This window comes from Scleropages formosus, chromosome 7, assembly GCF_900964775.1.
Source record: "Scleropages formosus chromosome 7, fSclFor1.1, whole genome shotgun sequence".
Classification (NCBI taxonomy): Eukaryota; Metazoa; Chordata; class Actinopteri; order Osteoglossiformes; family Osteoglossidae; genus Scleropages; species Scleropages formosus.
In genome coordinates this window covers 27,690,970-27,714,773 of record NC_041812.1, presented here as the reverse complement: position 1 = coordinate 27,714,773, position 23,804 = coordinate 27,690,970, and the positions used below count along the sequence as shown (strand labels likewise).

General features: G+C 46.9%; 1 protein-coding gene across 1 annotated transcript in view; it reads left to right on the top strand.

The window, feature by feature from the left end:
- The first annotated feature begins 927 nt into the window (after positions 1-927).
- LOC108931163 (protein FAM189A1-like) overlaps positions 928-23,804 on the top strand; it is an 82,656-nt gene continuing 59,779 nt past the window's right edge. The window contains exon 1 of the mRNA XM_018746780.2: positions 928-2,277. Coding sequence (XP_018602296.1) covers positions 2,026-2,277 — 252 coding nt within the window. The 5' untranslated portion in view covers positions 928-2,025. The remainder of the gene's footprint in view (positions 2,278-23,804) is intronic.

The following is a 23,804-nucleotide window of genomic DNA, read 5'->3' as shown; positions in this document are numbered from 1 at the left end:
TAACATTCTTCTGCAGAATAACAAGTGTTCATTTGCATTTGCAGGTAGGCCCTTGAATGCGCTCGATATTTTGCAGGAAATACATGTACCCCCCATCAACATCGCTGTTAGAAACAGTTCCGGACAGTTCTAGTTCACTATGGGCTCTTTGTTCCGAAGCGCTGCAGACACATCAGGGCAGCCAAGACGACCAACGGACATTCAGTCAGTTCCAGAACTGAGGATGTAAATCTGAACCAGAGTCGCTTTAACTCAACCTGTTAAGGAGAGTAAGTGTAAAGAGAGTGTAAACATCATTTATGCCTTTGAAAGGACTGCAGGCAAGAGCAGCATTTTTATGAGGCCTGTTTGCTCACTCATCCCGGTTGCCCCAGTGACTGTAAAATTAGTTGTGAGAGAGTAGCCGTTGGCGCTGTTGAGGGAGACCCCCGATGCCACTGGACCAGAATGGCTAATTACACAAAGAGCACAATGCGCTGCGGATCAGGCGAGCATGACAAACTACCACTTTTAAGGATGTGCGCTACAAAACAAGCCCGCATGGAGGAGAATGATGCGCTTTGAGTGGTGTGCATTCAATGACACTTGAATCACCTAGATTCAATAATTGGATAATTATTTGGAAAGGGTGTAACTGATGACACACGTTTTGTCCAGGGTTTATCCCCCCTCAGCGTTGCACCCAGTGCTTCCAGGATAGGTGCCTCATCACCACAGTGCTTGCTGATAGTGTAGTGGATCAAGTTGCTACCTTTGGATCCAAAAGGTTGTAGGTTTGATCCCCACCTCTGGCTGTAGTACCCTTGAGCAAGGTACTTACTCTGAATTGCTGCAGTCAGAATACCCAGCTGTATAAATGCCATGGGCTAATAATTGTAAGATTGTAACATTAACACTAAGTCGCGAAAAGCATAAATGTGAATTGGACAGATGGATGGATGTAGACACATGCTCTCCAGTTCTGCAGTCACTTGATAGAGTTCCTATTTCTTTCTCATTTCTTGCCTTCCCAGTTATTCTGTCTAAATGATCTGCATGGTTTTGCCGTCTCAAATCAGAAGAGGTACCTTGAACAAAAGTAGCTACTGCGGCGGGAGCTCTGCGTCTTTCCCGCCGGCCCAGCGAGACGCGCTCTGTGACACCTGGCGACGCGCCAACGCGCTGCGTTTTGTGGGGCCACGAGCGTCTCGGTCCTTCTTCGCGGCCCAACCCCTCAGTTGCAGTTTGAGCAGCGCGCGCACCGCACCGAGGAGCTCGAGCCTCTCCGGTTCTCCACAGCAGCGCTCGCAGCTCCCACAGAGACGCGCTGAGGCCCCCTGCTGGCGGCGGAGAGCAGCGTCAGCACGCGCTTCACGGACAGGTACCGCGTCGGACAGCGGCGCACAACAGCTGGGCTCTTCGCGCCTCCTCACCCCGTCTCTCTCTGTGCCGCCCTGTTCTTCTGCGACGGCCATTGCTGACACGCGCCGTGACGCGAGGAGCTTCCCAGTCCCAGTGCAGCCATTAATAGGAGAGGGGGGGAAAAAAAAAAAAAAACAAAAAAACCGCGCCGGCTGAGGACACGTCGGAGTGGACATCTGCTCTTCTTCTCGCGCGGGTTTGCTTTCCTCCTGCTTCTCGAACCTGCGCCCCGCGGAGATGGATTCGGACACCACGAGGCAGGAGTCGCGCTCTTGCCGCCCGAGACTCATCCGTGACAGAGGAACCGCGCGCGCTCCGCTCAGCGCGTGAATTCTGAATGTCACCGAGAGCCGCCGAGACGCTCTTCGCGACACTTGTTTTACTCCCTGCTCCTTCTCTATTTTCACACATGTGGACGTCGCGTGCAGGGCGCGCGCTGCCGTGGGAACTCTGACTTAGTCTTTAGCCGTAATTGTTTTTCATTTCCCGCAGAAACGAGCTCCGTTCGGACTCCTGACCCGCGCTGTGCTCCGAATGCCCTCCATGTTCCAGCAATAACATCCTTCACACTCTCGGAATACAACCCAAGGCGTCGTTTCACTCCACAGCTGCCCCGTCGACACGATGCCTTTGGGCGCGACGCCGAGGGGACGCACGCGGAGCGCGGTGTCTCTGTCGCGCGGTCTGGGCGGCGTGCGCGGTCTCGGCAGCCTGTCGAGGTTCGGCGACGTCCGCACGCGCTCCCGGGTCATGCTGTGCCTCGGAGTCTCCCAGATGCTGCTCGGGAGTCTCATCCTGGCTGTGAGCTTCGCGGCGCTCGCGCTCACCACCTCGCCCAGGGTCCGGCATTCGTGTCCCTTCTGGGCGGGATTTTCCGTGAGTATGACACGCGGAAACACCGCGCGCTTGTGCCCCTGTCGTGCGTCCTCTCACAGCTTGTCCCGTGCTGTATGTTCCGTTCCCGCCCGCGGTTCCGAGCGCGCGCGAGGTCGCGTCCTGTGAGTGTGAGGGCGGCTGGACTGAGCGGCCATGGACCGGCAGCGCGCGCTCACGGGAGGAGGAACACACCTATAGCGGATTGAGCAGAAAATGCGACGTTTTGTTTTTACGTCTCTATCTCTCGCTTTTTTTTTCTCTTGTGCGCTTTGGGCCATTGCCTGTGAAGGATATTCTTAATAAATACATTGTTTGGCGTGAACTCCCCGAAGGAAGGGTTCCGCAGCAGGGAGTTCTGTGTGTGAGACCACTTTTTCTTAAACCTCCGTACCGTGTTCGTAGTACCTCAGTGTGTACCAGAGGAGCGTTTGTCTCAAACTCAAAATCAGATACACACATCTTTAAACTCTTTTTATTTAATGACTTATTTAATTACTCTACTACTATTTCTGTGTGAATCATGATTCATGTCCGTCGTGTTTCGCCTCAGTCAGTGGTCCATGTCGCCGTGGAGTCCTGAAAGTCACTTTCACATCTTACATACATATTCAGAATATCCACATGAATATGACTATTCTTTGGTTTTAAACCCTCTAATGTAAACTTTTTGTTTCGAGTTCAAAGTCGAAATCAGAACTAATTCTGACAACCTGGTTCAGTATTAACACATCAGTGAGTGTGAGGTGCCAGTTTGTTTGTACAAGAATTCTGGTGTATTTGTGCAAAAGGTGTTCATAGAAATACATAGGATGAGGTTTGTTTACTTATAGGGTGATTCCAGGCTTTTATGTCCTTTCAACACTATGGAGATTTATTGTGTACCAGATTTTTCACCCTTAGGCTTAGCTGACACTTTTTTGCTCCAAAGCAACTTACAATTATTTACCCATTTACACAGGTGGGTAATTTTACTGGAACAATTTAGAGTAAGTACCTTGCTTAGGGGTACTGCAGCTGGAGGTGGGGATCAAACCTGCACCCTTTGGATCCAAAGGCTGCAGCTCTATCCATTACACTTGCAGGTGTCCCATCACAAGGGACAATTTTTAGTTTAGTTCCTCAAAGACCCGTGATGCCTAAAGGCCCGTGTTCGGGTTGTGTTCAGTGCGATCGTACTTCACTGCCTCCCTGTTACACACAGGTTTAGGGGGAAACGCTCTGGACGGGATTGCAGCGTCAGTGCCTCAGTGTCCACCTCCGACTAGAGCTCCTTGTTGACCCTTTGGAGAATTTATTTTATTTTTTTTCCTTTTGTTCTCTCTCTCTCACACACACACACACACACACACACACACACACACACACACACACACACACATTGGCTGAAGCTGCTGCTCCCAAATGGGGTCGCAGTGGGCTGGAGCCTAAGCCGGCAACACAAGGTGCAACGCTGGAGAGGGAGGGGACACACCCAGGATGGGGCGCCAGTCCGTCGCAAGGCACCCCATGCAGGACTCGAACCCCAGACCCACCAGAGAGCAGGCCCTGGCCAAACCTGACACACCACTGTGGCCCTCTCCTTTTTTTTGTTCTTCACTGTTAAATTTTTAAATTTTTTTGTTAAGGCAGTGCTATGTCATTTTAGGTGTAAGTATAAGTAATTTCCTTTCTTTTCCTTTACAATTTACTGTATAGCAGTTGTTTTTGTGAATCCAGTTGCACGCACTTTCCGTACCTCTCCTTTCCACTTTGTCATTAAAGCTGGGGTGACTTGACTGTCTTGAAGAGAGATAGCTATCAGGCACGGAGTCAGAGGTCACACGTCAGGGATTTTTATTTCTCATCAGCTGAGCGCTGCAGGAAAATATTTCTGCTTTAGTATTACCAGGCCTGGCTGTTTCTGTTCTGCCTCATCTTCAGTTGTCTATTCTGACACAGTTATGAGCTTCATTGCAAAATCAGAAGACGAATTCAGCGAACTGAAGTGCTGGTGCTTTGTTACAAGGGCGATTAAGAGAGTGGTCAGGAACAATCAGGGTCCAAGCGATTCACAAACGTTGTCCAAATAGGGGTAGGCAAGAATCAGGGTTGAGAACTGGAGCGCAAGTTGGGGAGGCAAGGGAGTTGTCAGAAGGGGACAGTAGGAAGAAGTTAGAGAAACGCAGACGAACATAGCACAGAGCACGAGGTGCTGGTTGCGGTTGCTCAAAGGAGGTTCCGCGATCTGCTCTGGTCTGGTTATGCCTCTGTATACCCGCATGCCCTGCTGCCCTGCAGCTGCACAGGCTGATCGCTTGGCTGCGGACATGACATTGAGTCAGTTGAAAAATTAAAGCATGATCATGCTAGTATAACATTTACATTTATTTATGTAGCAGATGCTTTTGTCCAAAGCAATGTACATCTCAGCAAAAGTACAACTTATGCATTACATTGGGAGAACAAGACATAGTTGCAGACGTGAAAGTCTCAAGCAAACCTAGTTTGTTCCCTACCACTTGCTACACCGAGGTTCATCGTTCAAGTAGGTGCATAAGACACAGACAAATCCCGATACCCACACCAATTTTTTTTTTTTTTTTTTAATTAAATATTATAAGATACACAAATAAGCAGAACACACACATTTTCAGAACCGCTTGTCCCTCACAGGGTCACGGGAAACCGGAGCCTACCCAGCAACACAGGGCGCAAGGCCGGAGGGGGAAGGGGACACACCCAGGACAGGATGCCAGTCCGTCGCAAGGCACCCCAAGCGGGACTCAAACCCCAGACCCACCGGAGAGCAGGACTGCGCCACCGCACCCCCCCTTATAAGCAGAAGAATACCAGAGTAATGGCTGAATAAAGGTTGTATCTAGGGATGCTTCTGGAGTTACGATGCGTGAACAGTTATACCATAGACGATCTGAAGAGATCTCGGGCAACGTGGATTTGGAAAAGGTGGGTTTTCAGACCCTTCTTGAAAACGGACAGAGTTTACGCAGTTCTGAGTGACAGGGGAAGGTCGTTCCACCACAACGGACCCAGAACCGAGAATCTCCGAGCTTTGCCTTTCGTGCATGGGGCCACCAAGCGAGCAGAAGTAGATGAGCGAAAGGGCCTGGCTTGGGTGTACCGGTTGATCAAGTCCTGTAACTAGCCGGGGGCACTTCTATTGATGCATTTGTACACAGTAACCAGGGTTTTGAATTTGATATGGGCAGCTATAGGAAGCCAGTGCAGAGAAATGAGTAGAGGAGATACATGGGAGCGCTTTGGCAAATCAAACACAACTCGTGCAGCAGCATTCTGTAGAAGCTGCAGAGGTTTGATGGCATTAGCAGGAAGGCCAGACAGGCGAGAGTTGCAGTAGTCCAGACGGGAAGTCACCATGGCCTGGACAAGTAGTTGGGTGGAGACAGTAGTGAGGTAGGGACGGGTCCTACGAATATTATGCAGGATGTATCTGCAGGACCGGGTTGTGGCTTCAATATGTTGAGAGAATGACAGACTCACATCAGTCGTAACTCCCAGACTCTTAGCAAAGGAGCTAGGCAAAATGAGTGAGTTGTCCAGTTTGATCGAGAGGTTGTGACAGGAGGACAGGCCAGCTGGGAGGTGAAGAATCTCTGTTTTGGAGAGGTTGAGTTTGAGGTGGTGATCATACATCCATGAAGAGATGTCCAACAGGCAAGTAGCAATGCGTGCGGAGATGTTTGACGCACCAGGTGGAAAGGAGAGGAAAAACTGGGTATCATCAGCATAGCAGTGGTATTTGAATCCATGGGAGGCTATAACCGGACCGAGGGAGGAGGTGTAGATGGAGAAAAGAAGAGAACCCAATACCAAGCCCTGTGGCACACCGGTTGAGAAAGGCAGAGAAGAAGAACGAGAGCTCCACCAGACCACTTGATAGGATCTGTCAGACAGGTAGGACTCAAACCATCTTAGTGCTGCACCTTTGATCCCAAGCTGGTTAAGAGAGGAGAGTAGAATCCGGTGATTTATAGTGTCAAATGCTGCAGACAGATCGAGGAGGATGAGGACCGAGGAAAGGGAGGCAGCTCTAGCTGATTTGCTGATTTATTCTTTCAGTTGTTTGCTTAGCAAGGACCTACTTTGTTTAATGAAAAAATTCTCTGATTTGGATAAAAGCAGTCTGTAACAAAAGCCCTATGTTAGACAGAAGGATGTCCTTAGCAACCTGCCTCAACCACCATAAAGCATATTGCTCTCTGCCCACAACAACTGTTTAGACAATGTCACTGTAGGCTGGGTGACCTTAGCCCCGGCCGTCAAGTGACACCGCTCCTTACCGGTTCCATATTAAGCATTTCAACAAAGAAAATCACCAAGGCCACGGTCTATGCGGTGATGAAGTTGGATGCTTACTGCCTCTGGATGTCACACAGGATTGATTATATCTTTGTTTATGCGTATATTGAGCAAGAGTTGTGCCAAACAAACCTGTAGGACTAGAACTGTACTGTATGTATGGTCCTTGGGGAGGAAACTCCAATCTCCTCCGTAGCACAAAGTAGAGCACGATGCACAATAAATCACACCCAAGACTCACCTCCCCCTCAACCCCCCAAGTACAGTGTGTGAGATTGGCTGGATGTGAGAGCGACATCCAGACCTTTAAAGCACGGAGACTGGGTCTTCGAACTCTGCTGGATGGCAGCCAGCAGCCGTATAGCTGACATCACTAGTCTGCAGTTGCCCTGAAGGCATGCAGATTTATTTGTCTATCTGCTGATGTGTTAGGGGTTAATGAGCTATTCATCTCTTCACATGTTGCAGCCCTTCCTGCATACTGATGATTTTCAAGCTCATGGGGACACGATTAGTACAGTGCGTCTGTATCAGCTATAGGTCCCTTAAGTGTGTTATGGGGTCTCTTTTAGGAAGCCCATTAACCAAAAACTGATATGAATGTAGAATAAGTCTTTCTGTTTCCAGGGGGTCTAGTATCTATATTCAAGGAGCTCAGACTTACAGTGACAGTGTTCCTGGCTACGTGATGCCAAAATGGGATGTTGGAGCTAAGAATTGCTGATGATCTGAGTGATAGGTACCATAGTGCTCAAGGAGATTTGCAGCCTAAATGGTGGTGGTTTAAGCAATAGTACCTGTGGCCACGTAGAATTCACTTAAATCGGTGCGATAAAATACAGCACACTAGCTTCTCCTGTTATTCATCTTCAATTTATGAATTTTTTGCAGCTATGATAATGAAAATAAAAAAATTAAGTTTGCACTTTCTTCATATATCTTTCTAATATTCCTGTTTGTTACGGAGCAAATGCAACCTGTATTTACATGGTCATCTGTTAATGGGCAGTGGAACGCACCCAAACACTATATAAGTGCGGGGCCATAAATATTAATTCAACTCCCATGCGCAGTGTTCACAGCTTCTGTCTTATTTTTGTGGGTATTTTTATTGCAGCTATATCTGAGACTTGGAGACCTCTATATTGCTGACCATTTGATTGTGTAAGTAATAAAGATTATGAGTTATGAGGTACACACACACACACACACACACACACACACACACACACACATTTTCAGAACCGCTTGTCCCATACGGGGTTGCGGGGAACCGGAGCCTACCCGGCAACACAGGGCGTAAGGCCGGAGGGGGAGGGGAAACACCCAGGACGGGACGCCAGTCCATCGCAAGGCACCCCAAGCGGGACTCGAACCCCAGACCCACTGGAGAGCAGGACCCGGTCCGACCCACTGCACCACCGCCCCCCCTAGTTATGAGGTAATGAACTTGTTTATGTGATGAATTGGTAAACAATTGGGGTTGAATGGGATGTTGTATTTTTATTTTAATTCACTCACTCACTATGAATAGCCACTTTTTCAAGGCAAGGTTGTGGTTGTTTGGAGCCTATCCCAGATAAACACAGTGCCAGGTGAATTAGGGTACACCATGGATGGGATGCCACACACACACAAACACAAACAAAACTGCTTGTCCCATACAGGGTCGCAGGGAACTGGATCCCACCTGGCAACACAGGGCGTAAGGCCGGAGGGGACACACCCAGGATAGGATGCCAGGCCATTGCAAGGCACCCCAAGCAGGACTCAAACCCCAGACCCACCAGAGAGCAGGACCATGGTCCAACCCACCACGCCACAGCACCCAGAGGGGATGCCAGTCCTTCACAAAGTAGCCGCACGCCTTCAGTCACACGCTACAGGCAATTTAGAGTCACCAATTAACCTGGATCGCTTGTCTTTGGACTGTGGGAGGAAACCCACACAAGTACAAGAAGCACATGCAAACTCCATAGTGACTCAGCCAGACTCGAACCTACGCTCAGGCAGCTCTGGCAGCAGCGCTGCCTGCTCTGTGCTCTGCCAACCTTTTTTATTTTTAAATTACTCTTGATTTAATTTGAAATTAATAAAAATGCAATAAATGTCTTTTTTTCATAGTTTCTGACAGAAGCTGACCTCTCACAAAACCTAACCTATGAAATAAATCTAAGAAGTCTGCATTATTAAGCAATTATCGATTGCGACTTAGTGATAAAAATGAGTGTATTAAAGAACAAATGCAACAAGTTGCGACCAGCCTTTTGATCCCACTGGTTTTTTAAGGTGAGAAGTCAGTGTAAATTGACACCGTTCTGATTTTTAACAAGCCACCTTTTTCTGGCTTCTATCTCAATGTCTGCTGTATTTTTCCTACCCTGCTCTCCTCCTGTGAGGGTTGATGTCCCCATATAGATGTGAGGAAAGGGGGTGGATCAGACCAGGTTCTCCACTGTAGAACCTCCTTATTCTGAAAGGACACCGTTCCATCTTCCTGGGATCACTTTATGGTGTCTCTGCTTGATGCAGGTGCCTGGCTGCGTGGGGAAAAAAAAAAATTGGGGTTTTTAGGTCAGTGTCCATCCGTCGCATGAGAGGGATCTGTGGAGAAGATCAATTCTCCAGCTGCCTGATTAGTAACATGAAAACAACACCTAGTACACGCAGACCCCCTTGCCAAGCCATGTTTCCTCGTGCTGCAATGAAAGAAAGGCGTGGTGTCATACAGCACCTTTTACATTTTTCTCTATTCTTTGAATGTTGATTTGTGTCTGTTCTTGTTTTGTAGCAGCTGGTAGAAACACTTTGATGTCGGTAGTGAGTTTATGTGGACGCTCCTCATGTCGGCCCTACAATGAAGAAACAGGGTGTTGCTGCATTAGGATCTTGAAACGGTAAATTCTACCTTGCAATACTCCCAATTTTTGTGTGTCTTTACAGGTTAATACCAGTCATCAGGAACTCTTAGGCAGCATCTCTAAGAAGAAAAAAATGGTGGTCAGGCATTGGCAAGGATTCTGGGTGGGCAGTTGGGCTTAGGGTTTCTTGAGAGAGACTGGTGCCTTCTGGGAACTGGAAAAAGAATTTCCAAGGAGACCAAACCCAGTGCTTGTTGTCCTGATGTGGCAGTTTCATGTCCAGTCAACTGTGAGGTAAAGATGGCGATGTGAACCATAGCAGTACTGACAGCCAGTGGTTCCACAGCTGTACTTTGCTCCATTGGACACATCCGTCACCACGATCCCTGCGGGTCGGCCCCTCACGCTACAGTGTAAAGAGCGTGGCAGTGCCTTAATTGGGCTTTAATTATCAGCAATATCAGTTATTAATTAGACAGAGATAATTTAGCTGCAATGAGGCTGAGAGCACTCTGGTTTAAGAGTAATTGTGCATGGGGACCTGCAAAGCCACATTCCCTTGTGTCCCCAATCTCTCTCTAGTTCTCTTTCTCTCTGTCAAGCGTTTAGCTGCGGGTTTGCGTCAGCCCATAGTACCTCTTTTTCATGGCAAAGAGGGAACAAGATGGTACTGTTCTGGTGCCACCAGACTGGGCCTCTTATCAGTGGTTTGCTAGTTCAGGTCCATGGAGTGGCCGTGTAATAGAAGACCACAATTGAGAAATTGCAGAATGACTTCCCAAAGTTCATATTTATAAATATAAAATATGTGTACAGGTGGACCTCGATTTACGATGGTTCGACTTACGATTTTTCAACTTTGCGAGTGTGAGCTGTAAATAGACATTCAGTAGAAACTGTATTTTGAATTTTGAATTTTTTTTTTCCCTCCCAAGCAAGCGATACACAGAGAGATACTTTCTCGCAATGCTGGGCAGCGCCAGCGATCCGCATCTCCCAGTCTGTTGCACAAAGGTGTGTATTAGGTGTATTAAATGCATTTTTGACTTACAATATTTTCCACTTATGATGGGTTTTGTGGAAGGTAATCCCATTGTAAATCGGGGACCACGTGTACAGATGTATAAAGTAGTGCCTAGAGTCGCAACCTTGTGCTCATTCCAGTTTCTAGTAAGTAAGTAAATAATTATTCATGCATACGTTAGCCCATTTAAGCAAAGCGGCAGCACAGCAGGTAGCCATGGTGTCACATAGTTCATGGCTGTGGGTTCTGATGCAGTTTCGAAAGTGCCTCCATCTGTGTAGTTTGCATGTTGTCCCTGTGTTTTCCTGAGTTTCCTTTGGGTCCTCAGGTTTCTTCCCACAGTCTGAAGACATGTCTTTCACATGAAACGTGACTCCAGAGTGCCTTTATTATGTTTGTTTATGAGTGAATGGGGTGTCTCATTACCTTGCAGTGAACTGTTGTCCCTTCTGGGGTGTACCTGCTCTCGTCCTGAACTTCTGGAATAAGCTTTTGTGACCACATCAGCCCTGCTTGGCACAAGAAGTTATCGAAGAAGTTACAGTCTCCCTCCTCTCCTTCTTGTCTAAAACTCTAGAGCAGGTGGCCTGTGATCAGCTGTTGAATTCCTCACTGAGAACCATCTCCTCGATTGATATCAGTCTGGTTTCAAAGTTGGTCACTCCACGGAGACGTCGCTTCTGGTCATGTCTGATGCTCTCCAGTTAGCTAGAACTGCCTCCCTCTCCTCTGTCCTCATCCTCCTCGATCTGTCTGCAGCATTCCACTTCGTCAACCACCGGATTCTACTCTCCTCTCTTAGTCAGCTTGGGGTCAAAGGTGCGGCGCTAAGATAGTTTGAGTCCTACCTATCTGACAGATCGTATCAAGTGGTCTGGCGGAGCTCTCATTCTTCTCCTCTGACTCTTTGAACTGGTGTCCCACAGGGCTCGGTACTGGGTCCTCTTCTCGATCTACACCTTCTCCCTCGGCCCGGTCATAGCCTCCCATGGATTTAAATACCACTGCTATGCTGTTGATACCCAGCTCTTCCTGTCCTTTCCACCTGGAGCGTCAGACATTTCCGCACACATTGCTGCCTGCCTGTTGGACATCTCTGCATGGATGTATGATCACCACCTCCAGCTCAACCTCTCTAAAACAGAGATTCTTCACCTCCCAGCTGGCCTGTCCTCCTGTCACGATCTATCGATCAAACTGGACAACGGACTCATTTTGTCTACCTCTTTGACTAAGACTCTGGGAGTAACGATTTACTTGAGTCTGTCTTTCTCTCAGCACGTTGAAGCCACAACCTGGACCAGCAGATAAATCCTGCATAACATCTGCAGGATCTGTCCTTACCTCACAACTGACTCCGCCCAACTACTTGTCCAGGCCATGGTGACTTCCTGTCTGGACTACTGCAACTCTCTCCTGTCTGGCCTTCCCGCTACTGCCATCAAACCTCTACAGCTGATACAGAACGCTTCTGCACGAGCTGTGTTTGACTTTCCAAAGCATTCCCACTTATTTCCTTTACTCATTTCTCTGCACTGGCTTCCTATAGCTGCCCGTATCAAATTCAAAACCCTGGTTATTGTCTACAAATGCATCAATAGAACTGCTCCCAGCTATTTACAAGACTCTATCAACTGCTACACCCCAGCCAGACCCCTTCACTCGTCTACTTCTGCTCACTTGGTGGCCCCATGCACGAAAGGCAAAGCGCGGAGGTTTTCGGTTCTGGCTCCGTTGTGGTGGAATGACCTCCCCCTCTCACTCAGAACTGCTGAAACTCTGTCTCCATTCAAGAAGGGTCTGAAAACTCACCTTTTCCGGACTCACTTCGCCCATGATCTCCCAAGCTCATTTATAGTGTAAATGTTCATGCACCGTAACTTTATGATCATGCCCAGATAAGCCTTTACACAGCTGCTACTCGTGTATTGTAAGTAAATGTTTATGTACCTTTTAAAAAAAAAAAAAAATGTAGGAAGGTGATCAGGATTAGTCTATTCTGAGTTTTATGCACCTACTCGAGCGATGAACATACGTGCATAAAGTGGAAGGAAACAAACTCGGTTTACTTAAGAATCAAATGTCTGCAACTATGTCTCTCCTTCTCCTAATGTAATGCACAAATTGTATTTTCTCTAAGATGTTCGTCGCTTTGGAGAAAAGTGTCTGCTAAATGAATAAATTTAAATGATGGATGGATGGATGTACTCAGTTCTGTACTGTACACAGGCTGTAGGTAACATACACAGGCTTCTACAGTTTTGTTATACATCAAATGCAGACATGGGACTTAACTGTGTCATTATTTTTCCAGATGATTTGAAGTCCTTGTGGCGTCCTTGAATTATAATTGGAATATTGCAATACTTATTCTACTGGGGTTAAGAGTCAACATATTAAATCTTATCCCTGAAAAGGAATAATTGAAATGATGTTCTTTGATTGTAGGGTTTTGGTGTGTTTCTGGGGAAAACGAGGAAGATCAATGTTAATTGAAGCCCTAAAAACAGTGTAATCGGGGAGGATATCAGAACATGCTCATGGAATTTTAATAATTCAAGCCTTTCAGTTATCCTGTCATACATGTGTCCATCCTGAAGTTTTCTCCCAGGTATTGTTGTACCATGAAATATTGGTGATTTGGGAAATGTACACCAATAGTCATGACTTAGAAGAGAGTTTCTCTGAATTAGCTTCTTATTGCATACTAATTGCCAAATTACTTTTGCCTCTAAGGGAGAAACCTTCCAGAATTGCAGTATTTCTGTTTTTCCTTTGTGGAGTGTAATGTTAATTTTAGGTTTTACATCGGAGGTCAGTTCCATTCATTGCAGATATTAGTTAAGGACTGGATTGCCAAAGAAGCTGTGGAAAGAGGAAGTATGAGAAGCTGCAGTGTGTTCACATAGCAGCCAAGCATCCTTGCAATTAAGTGGTAAAGGGGCTGAATTCTGACCAGAAGACTGCTGGTTTGATTGTTATAGAGGCTTTACTTTTGTGTGCTTGTTCAGGTACAGAAAAAAGGTATAGTGTAGTCATGGTGCGAGCTAAAAGTCACAATGGTCTTTTTTATGTATGAACTATGTAAAATTCAGTTATTTAATTTCTATAGTGCCTTTTCCCTGCTGGTTACATCTAGAGATGAGACTAGATAGTGGATCAACCTTAACAGGGGGGTGACTTTTCACACATTAATGTTTGATATATCTGAAGAAATATGGAAGATTGCCTCTTTCACTTCGTAGTACGCACCTCTGGTATATGTGTTTATTATCTTTTCTTCCTTTAATAGAACCACCAGTGTTAAAAACACACATGTTAATTTCATTTTTAACTGAGAATTGTGAAGTGGGAGCTATGGCATGCTCTCAAACACACTTTGGATTCACATGCCAACCATATTGTGTGTTAGAAGCCCCATGCTGCCTCCGCTTTGTTTTGGTTATGGGCCAGCCTTATCCCTGCTCTTCAGATCCAAATGTAGCTCCTGTTGGTGCCCTGCTGCTCGCAGGGCATCACTCATACGTAAGCCAATTTATGCTCAGTAAATCATGTGTATGTAGCGTCCAGGTAGTTAACCTGAATCATATTGAAGAAATGTGCTTCGTTCTGTGCGTTCATTTTGGTTTTATGCAAACTTGGTGTATTAATATTTAGGAGTTGTAGTTCACTTATGGATTTCACTGCTGTCTTTTCTCTGTGGAAGGTATCCAGTGGATGAAGAAAATGTTCATCCAGTGGGGGCCAGGACAATATAGGGCAATAGAGAACCGGATGCTGCTGTTGGGACAACAGGGATACTGGACGTTATTTTACATGTTGACCTCTGAAAAAAGTGAAGCTACAGTCCTTTAGCAGCCACAGCACAGTGAAACACCTTGAGAAGATTTTCTTTACCGCCTTATTATTTTAAATCCACTCCTTGAGGAGGGCTCCCTCAACTTTTGCTCTATGCATGTCAGTAAGACTTGTTGAATATGTGGTGTGTGTGTGTGTGTGTGTGTGTGTGTGTGTGTGTGTGTGTGTAATGAAACTTGTCATAACTCTGTGCCGGAGTTGACTGTAGAGAATCTAAGTCTGTAATTGGTTATTATGATTAAGTTAACTGTGGCAGGTGGAGTTGCGGGGAAGGATTGCCCCATGAAGGGGCAGTGTTGCCAGGGACAGGCAGGGTATTTGGAAAGCTAAAAGTTTTTCTTAACATAAGTGAACAGAAAAATGGCACCGTTCCCCTATGAGAAGCACACCCTTACATGATGACCAGTAGAAACAACTAAGATATCCCAGGCATATGTGAAGGCAACAAATACTGAAACCTCAAACTACTTTATGTACAACCAAGAGGACGCTCATATTTCCTTATATTATCATCTCACCCTCTTTTCAGCACAGCTGGCTCATCTATGGACCGCATTTGTCCTCCTTAATGGGAGCCAGCTGGGGGTCACTGATGAGGAGCTCTTCATACAGTGCCAAACATGCGGGGACGTCCAACCCCGTCTCTCTCATTCAGCTTCCTGCCAGCTCACATTATGTACAGTTACGATCTCAGTGGTAAAGCACCGAGGTAACAACCCAGTACTAATTGCAGAAAAATTAGAAAATATTAATGGTCCACTAATCTAAATGCAATCTTTCTGTCTACGAGTTGATTTCACACACACAGATACAAACACCTCTGTGGTGTGGGAGAACACGAACGACGCCCTGACAAGTGTGGCGTTGGCAGCTCCCGTGTCTTTGACAGCATGTTCTCGTGTCGTGCACCTCGGAGTGAGCGAGATGTTGGAGGAGCTGTCAGCTTCCTGTCGGAGAAAACCAAACTTGTCAGCGGGATGTGCATGAGGGGCCCCCCGTGAAATACAAGAGCCTCGTTCAACTACTGGCTGTTGTGTTAACGGCGGACGCTGATATGGACACCCACGCAGGACTCGTGTTATTTTGCAGGTCCTATCCTAGTCAGGACTGATGTAAAGGAGTGGCAGACAGACTGCGGTGCCATAACCAGTTGCCTTCACGTAAACTAATCGCTGGACAGATCAGAGGATATGTCGACAATCGCGCATCTGTGCGTGCACGCTCGAGTGAATTATAATGGCTCTTGGTGCCACTGATGAACTGCAAGTGAAGGGCCAAGCTGGTGCAGTCGTTGTTCAGGAAGAAAGGAGTGTGTTCTTTCTGATATCTGTGCATTAACTGCATTCAGTCCGTGTCTTACCGACGTTGTGGGTCTTATTTTGTGGGCTCCACAGTGCCGGTGTTATTTCCAGCCAGGGCGCATTAGGCCCAGTTAAGCTAGCAGCCCATGAGAAACATGCTTCTGGCAGCTTCCGGAGGAGCTCAGATTCTCTCCTTCCTTCTCTGATCTCTGGGAAGGCGATCTGTCGGGTCTCTGATGTGGAGAAGCCGTTCGTGCCTAATGTCCTCCTGTAATCCCGACACAGTTTCGTGGGGCGCCGTGTCGTATCAGAATTAGGAGTATCGCCACGCACAGCAACTTCATCCTGATCTCACCTTTCTCATGTCATCACGAGGAATTTAGAGTGAAGTCTGAGTGGGTTAGGTAGTTAGTGGACATAATTATATTACTGCTAGCCCTGGGAAGTTTACTGTTGCACTAGCATTTATGGTGTTCCGACATATCACGAGGAAGCACTTTCCTTGATGGTTTCCTTACTGTTTGTCCTGAAAGCCATCATCTGGAAGGACCTTCACTCTGGGATTGTTAAACTACCAAGGCATCTGTTTGAAGTGCGTGGATTCTTCTTTCATGATCAAAGCAGATGATAACTTTCGTCTGGGAAATTAACATAATGCGTCTTAAATAGTATCCCTCCATCTATCCATTTTCAGGAACCGGTTATCTAATTCAGGATGATGGAAGACACACATTTGCAAATACATCCGACTCTCCGCTTCCCATGCAAGCTGTAATGCTTGACTCAATAATGAAGCATTCAGCATGGTTTAACACCTTCTGGTTTTGACATGATCCTGACCTTGGATTTATTGCGTGTTTTAGAAATGTCCAACTCCCGTTAAGGCTGATTACTTCTGTCTCAATGTCATCCTAGAGGCCCCTGTGAATATCTATTAATGCTTTCCTGCTTTTTGATCCACATACATGGAAAATGTCTCAGTTTTTGAGTAAAGTTTCATATTTTTGACCCAAGACTAAATAAAATGTCAGTTTGGGCTGCACTGTGAGGAGCAGCCGTCTTGTTTTCCCACCACACTTGTCATATTAATGATGGCAGCAGGGGTGGCAGATATGCATGTTAAAGAGCTTTTACATACAATTAGCATTGAGAACCATGCTGAAATGTGTTTTTTACTGCCATAATATCTAACACAGCATGCTTTGTTGTCAGCATCCTTCGCATCAAGGAAATGTTCTTTCCCATTATTTAGATGTTGTGATGGAACTTAGACTTGGAGTTCCGCTTCTGTTTGTCTTGCACGTTACTTCATGCAAAAAATCATTGTGACAGTGCCAGGGAAGGATTTTTTTTTTTAAGAAGTGTAGGAACAAATCACTCTTACTTTTCTAACATGGACATCTGCTGTTCTTTTCTGTGGAGATGCCCAAGTGAAAAGTCCAGCAGGAAAGGTGCGTTGTCCAAAGATGTTAGGTTTTCGGTGAGCTGCTTGCTGGAGAACAGTAAGTTCAGCAGATAACAAAGTGAATGGAGCAGGAATTGTCATTGACCGGGGTGGCACAGCGAATGTTGCATGTTCTCCCCGTGTCTGCGTGGGTTTCCTCCGGGTGCTCTGGTTTCCTCCCGCACTCCAAATACATGCTGTTCAGATTCACCCATAGTGTGTAAGTGATAGAGAAAGAGAGTGTGTTCCACTGATGTATGGATGAGTGATCCATTGTAAGTAGTGTATCTAGCAGTGTAAGTCACCTTGGTGAATAAGGTGTGTGGGCTGATAACACTGCATAGAGTTCATTGTAAGTTGCTTTGGAGAAAAGTGTCTAAGTGAATAAATGTATGACAAAGTCAGACAGACTGGGTTCTTTTCATCTGGAAGCATTTGGATATTTCATAAATGTTGTTTTTACTGGAAAAATCTGTTGTGTTTGCTCTGAAGAAGCAGTGCCAAAGCAGGTGCAGAGTGGAAAAGGCTCCAGTAAACAATATATGCAGACATCTAGGTATGAGAGAGAGAAGGCTAATTGTTTTGTTTGAAGGTGAGGCTGACCCCCCCAATTTTTACCTGTTTCCACCTTTCATTGAGACCCTGCTACCTCCAACTACTCCATATTCACCAGTGAGCACATGACAGCAGGTCCCTGTTTCTCCAGTCCAGGTCTGTGTGTGGTCTCCACCCTCTTTTTGCACTGCGAATAACCTCGGCACCCTGCCAGACAGTCAGGTGTTGACTGAAGCAGGGGACGAGCGCCCGTCACTGCCAGCCGGCATCTCACAGGCACTGCGTCTGCCCAAGCAGTCGGCTAGCAAGAATACTGACCCCTCCCGTTGCAGAATGAGCAAATTTGTCCTGCTGTCCTGGGGTGAATGACGCAGTTCTGATTCGAAATGGGACCTGAACTGGAGGGTCCGGCCTGTGGTCGGGAAAAGGCCTTTAGCCGCTTGTGACCAAAAGGACGACCCATGTTCGAACCGTGCCTGCAGTCCCTTTTCTGTAGTGGAAAAAGTCATAGGCTACCTTGATTCCACTTGGGGATAAGAAGCATAAGCTTTCCTCCTGGCAGACATCAGAACAGTAAGAAAGATCCACTTTTAATGCCGAGTCCTTTGCATCGTTGTGTTTGAACACTCTTAGCTTTGCATTCCTCCATAGGGTGACCTAGAGCATCTGATGGATGCTGAGAATTATTACCGCTGAGTACAGTGAATTTTATTAGACATTTTGATAAAAGCAAGCAGTGAGATGTAATGTGTGGTGGGGTCACTGAAGCCACGTCTCGCATTCAGCCAGAATAGACTATGAAAACGAGGAGAACTGGGCAGGACTGAAACTCTTTGTTGTTAGTATCGGTTGAAAGCATGCTTTTCCTCGTACCTCTGTTGAGATTAATTAAAAAAGAAGGTGTTTATCAGGTTGTTTAAGTAAAGATAGGAGACGGGAATATGCTTGTTTTCTGTTTCACTGTGTAATATTTGTTTTAAACTCTGGCAAACGAGGGATCCGAAAATGTGCCTGAGCTTAGCAGTTTTTTTTTTTCTTTTTTTTTCTCATGTTTGAAAGGAGGCATAACAGCTAAAATGGCGATATTCAAGATACACGGGACAAGATGTTACACCCCATGCGTATATTAGAACGGCTGTACACAAGGACCCAGTCCAACCAAGCTCACCATGGAGCCACAGAGAACAACATCCAGCATTGCCAGCATATATCTCCATGAAATATCAGTAACTGTTTGGAAACAGCGGGGGGTGTCGTAGCACAGTGGGTTTGGCCTGTGCCTACTCTCAGGTGGCTCTGGGGTTCGAGTCCTGCTTGGGGTGCCTTGTGATGAACTGGCATTCCGCCCTGGGTGTGTCACCTCCCCCTCCAGCCCTGCATCCTGTGTTGCTGGGTTAAGCTCTGGTTCGCCACAACCCCACTTGGGACAAGGCTGTGTGCGTATGCATGTGATGTGTTTGGAAACACAACTGTTTGTCTCATCAGACTTTTGCCATGGTGGCGGAAACCTCTGACAACAGATCGAAAGCCTGGAGTGAAACCCATGTTATGCCGTCATTCCATAAATCCATGGAGCGTCTCTGCTCTCAGCTTTGGTTCTGTGGCCAGGATGTAGTCCAGGGTTATTATCTGTCATTCTCTCTACTGAAAATAAATTTTGGGGATGTAAAATGTCACTTTCAAAGAGCGATGCTGTAAAAAAAAAAAAAATGTGTTGAAACAGCAACAGCATGGTTAGAAGGGAGTTAAAATGTGAAAGCTCTGCAGGTCCTTTAACTGCATTACAGAGCAAACGTCTGCTGGGAGGGAGAGGAGATGAGAGCAAGGAGCCGGATGAGGTATTTTACTGCCTCCGGGGCGGTGGCTCCTGGAGCCTGGAGCTCAGGAATCGGACAGGAGACGGGTGCAGCACCCCGGCAACAGCAGCTCGGCTTGGTCCTCTGCCAAGCCTCTTAGAAGAGCGAACAAAAGCTTTGCCGACGAGTGGGCGGAAGGCGCGGCGCGGTGCCAGGGTGTCGAATGCTCTTTCCTTGACGAGCTGACGAGACCTAACCCATAAAACCCCTTCCTTTAGCCGGTGTCAGAATCTTCTCCACAGGCGCTCAGTCTCCACAGAAACAAGTTGTCAGCTCCCGTATTCATCACGCGCACATTTATTACCTTTGAGAAGCGCTGTCTCAGACCCCAACTTTGTTTCGCAGTTAAATGAACCTCACAGCCATTAACCTCTTAAGTCTTATCTTGCACCTGTGCAAAGATTTCCTTAACCTACTTTACCGTAATGCTCATCACTTAAAAATGAAGCTGAGCTCCGAAGCGCCGAGACATCACTCGGTCGTGCCGCAGGTATTAGTGCCCGCAGGGTATATACTCGTTTAATTTTTTAAATGCTTACTGTGACGGCAGCAACCAGGCGCACGCCTTTGTTTTCTTTTTAAGGTAATAATGCTGTAGAGCATAATGGTACTGTGTGAAATTGTTGAGAAGCATTTACTTCTGTTAAATGTCCAGTGCTGGTATTTGATTTCCTAATGTTACTGCACTTTTTACTGCAAAGGTGGTGGGCGCTCCCTGCTCATGTGCCCTCCTCTCTGTGAGTTCGGGGAGCTATGAATAGCTGGCACGAATCGGCAGAGCGGGAGGCCTGCAAATTGCCATTTTCCATCCCGGTTGCTGGCAGCGGCCTGCGCCTGTTTCCTCCGGGCCATTTAATTCCGCTTCCTGTTCATCGGACAGCACTCCACACAGCCCCGTGCACCATGGCAGCTGAGTTGCGGTCAGGGCTGTGGAGTTGGTACACAAAACCTCCGACTCCATTAACCCAGTAATTGCTTCCGATTCCACAGCACTACCCAAAAGTTGGACATTATTTCGGGGGTCGACTTATCTGGCGAATATAGGCGTAAACCTATATTGCACCTCTAGTTTCTGGGGGTCGATTTATATGCCGGCATATATGGTATCTAGTCGGAGTCGGTACGTTTTTACTGATCCCGACTCCAGTAACCCAGTAATTGCTTCTGACTCCACAGTTCTGGCTGTGGTGACCAGCCCCGAGCCTCGGCCCTCAGACAGCTTGTGAGGCCGTTACGGTGTAATCTGTGCTCCCGTTTTTCACACTCCCCATGTGTGACTTTGTGCAAAGATGAAAACCCGTGAACTGCAGGAACAACGTGGTAAATAAGGATGTGGGAGAGCCAAGAGGAGGTCCGTAGGAAGGGTGTGGGATACGTTTGTAGAAACACCGTGTTTTGAGTTAGTGTGTCGCGGGAGGCGGTTTAATCTTTGAGAATTCTAGGAATATGATGTTGAAATACTGTATAAGGTGCAGTTTAGTTGGCTGTTACAAAAAGGGCAGCAGAAGTTGTAATGCTTTGTGCACTGTCAGGTGTGTCATTTATGTTGCTCCGGCAAATCACTAGCTGGACAAATGGAGAAGAGCGGAAGAGCATTCTTTCTGAATTTGTTGACTTCAATAATAGGCATCAAGAGGCTTCATCTTTCACACTACAGCTTTCATGACGTAGTTCACAATAATTTATATTGTAAAGTAGATTCATGCACCTGCAAAATCACATAAATCCATAACAACCACTTGATACAGGGTACTCAACTTTTTTTTTTTCCAAGGGAAACGGAGGGGAATTCTGTACGAGTTGCCAGCTCAGCCTTTTTACAAAGCAGTGCGGTGAAATTTGCGAATTAAGCGAATGAATATTAATGGGAAAACCTCTTGCAAACATGGTGTTTGACCAGCCTTATAGAGCTGGAGGAGGAAAGGTGTGTTGTCTGGGGGGGTTACTGAGTGTTGTGTTGACCAACTGGAGTGAAGACAGATCTCCACTTCCCGCCACGTGATAACCTTGAGGGGAACAAAGAGCTGAAGCAAATGATAAAATGGTCCAACAAATCTCCGCAGAATGTCTCCTTTCGACAGCTTAATGAGAATGAGCCAGCCGTTTGGAACTGCAGTTTTTTTCCAAGGATCTTTTGGGGACAGAGGTGAAAAATCTGTCACTGTGTAATGTTTTTTTCTCTTTGGAAGGTAATTACTTCCCGCACCAAAGGGCCGGTTGTCAAAGCACGGTTTTTGCCGTGTGTTACCGTGTGACCCATGGATCCGATTGGTGTCCCACCGAAGACTTCAGCTCACTGAAGTTAAATGTAAATGCTTTTGATCGTTGAAACGTGTTACCGCACGTTGTTTATGGCAACAGTAGGAATGTTGTTCACTGATATGTTATGACAAAGTAACTCTTCATTAGGTGTCCATTATCAATACCTTCTTGTCCAGTGCAGCACCGCAGTATAAAATGTGGGAATTCTCAGGACACGATACACTTGCTTGCGTCTTGGAGAAAACAATCCATGAGCTTTTAAGGGTCATTTTCTTAGATTTGCAATTTTACATACAATTCCTGGTTTCAAAACGCATTTCTCGCCCTCAAGTCAAGAGGCATTAGTGTGAAGACAGGCATAAGGTGTGATTATCCTGGCTCCTGTGTGAGCTCTCCTCTTTCACTCAGGGAGGAACACACGGCCAAACACGGTGCTATGAGTTCCACTCTTCCTAACGTGTGTTAGCTCTATCTGTTCGGGCTGCTCTTGCGCCGCTCCAGGGGAGGTGATGTCCTGCCAAGGCTAATTGGAGAAGAAGGGCAAGAGCAGGGGTGTGCGCGGGGTCTTGATCCATCCCCAGGCCAAGGTGCAGTGGACTTGGACGAGAGCGACCCCAGCCGTATGGGGAAGCTCTATGGGCGCAAGACGTAACAAAGGCCGTCTGTTCCCCTCCAGCCCCGGGGACCTGGCAACAGCCGCCCGGATGCCACGGTGTGGTGGGCTGTTACAGCCAGAGAGGAGAGGAATCTATGGCCTCCTCATTGTTCTCCTGCCTGGCAGAGCCTTCGCAAGTGTTTTGCCAGCTCGCTTAATGTGAAGGTTTTTAAATACAGGTCCCGCTAATTACGAGCTCATTCCCATGTGTCTGTCTGAGGTGAGAGTTTTTCCACCATTTTTCTCTTTTCCCTCTTTTGTTGTCTCTTTATTTATTATGCCCGCGCTCCCTCCAGACGAGACTTAGGATAAGGAGCACATTCCGTATTCACGTTTAGAAGTACACTGCGGTCCCCATGCGACTCATCCTGTAGAGCTGTTCCCCTCTTCAATTACTGCACCCTCAAGTCAAAATCCAGCAGAACTACTCAAGTATTTAAATCATGGGTGGGTTTTCGGGCATCAGCAGCTGCCGAATTCTGAGCCCACTCAAAGCAATGACCAAAAAATTGACACCTGCTCGAACAGGTTAGTCACTGTTGAGGACACACGTCACAGCAGCTTAGTTTTTGTTACCGCGTTCTGTTTAAGAGGCATCTCGTGTCCTCTGGCTGTGCAGAGGGTCTTTGATATCCACATGTCTCTCGCTCGTATGCCGCTAACCTCCTGTTGCCTATTGCCCATTCATCGCAGGTGTTTTGTACAGTCCGGGGGACATTTCTACATGAAAGCAGTGCGATCCACACCCATTTAAACGTGGGGCTTCCTATCTTCCCCCTGAGCACCGTGCTGTGTTTCCTTCGTCCTCTTTCTTGTCACGTCCCCGCTGTTTATTGGGGGGGGGGGCGGTCCACCAAAGTGAGTACCGAAAGGAGCGGTATAATTGATCCAAGTGGCTGTGCGTGGAGGGAGGTCTACAGCAAGCCACTTTGCTAGTGTCCTGGACATGGTACGGCATGTGTAACCAGACACAAGTGTGTACAGCTGGTAGGAGCGAGGCTTGGAGTAAGAGTCCCAAACACACACACGGTTCGAGTCTCAGTTATCATGCAGCTGATGAAATTTTTCTCTAGATGAGCAACAAATTCGTGGAAGTGTCCTCCGTAAGCGCTCGAACGGTTCCAGCAGTCACTGAAATGCGGATGATATGTTGTGTGATGGGAGAAGAGGCACTTCACACGTGTTAGCGTGTTGGCGGGCTCACTGAATACAGGCTTCGCCGCTGGCTTCAGAGGAGGCTTTGCGTTCAGGAAGCACTTTGTTCGGGGTGGATATCAAAACCGTAAGTGGAATTAAAAGGCTGTGGTCCAGCGGCCTTGTTTCGTGGCTTGAGAAGATGTCGGTTCCATTAAGGGGAGCGTGTTTCCGTGGTTATTTTTCTCTTGTCACGGCAG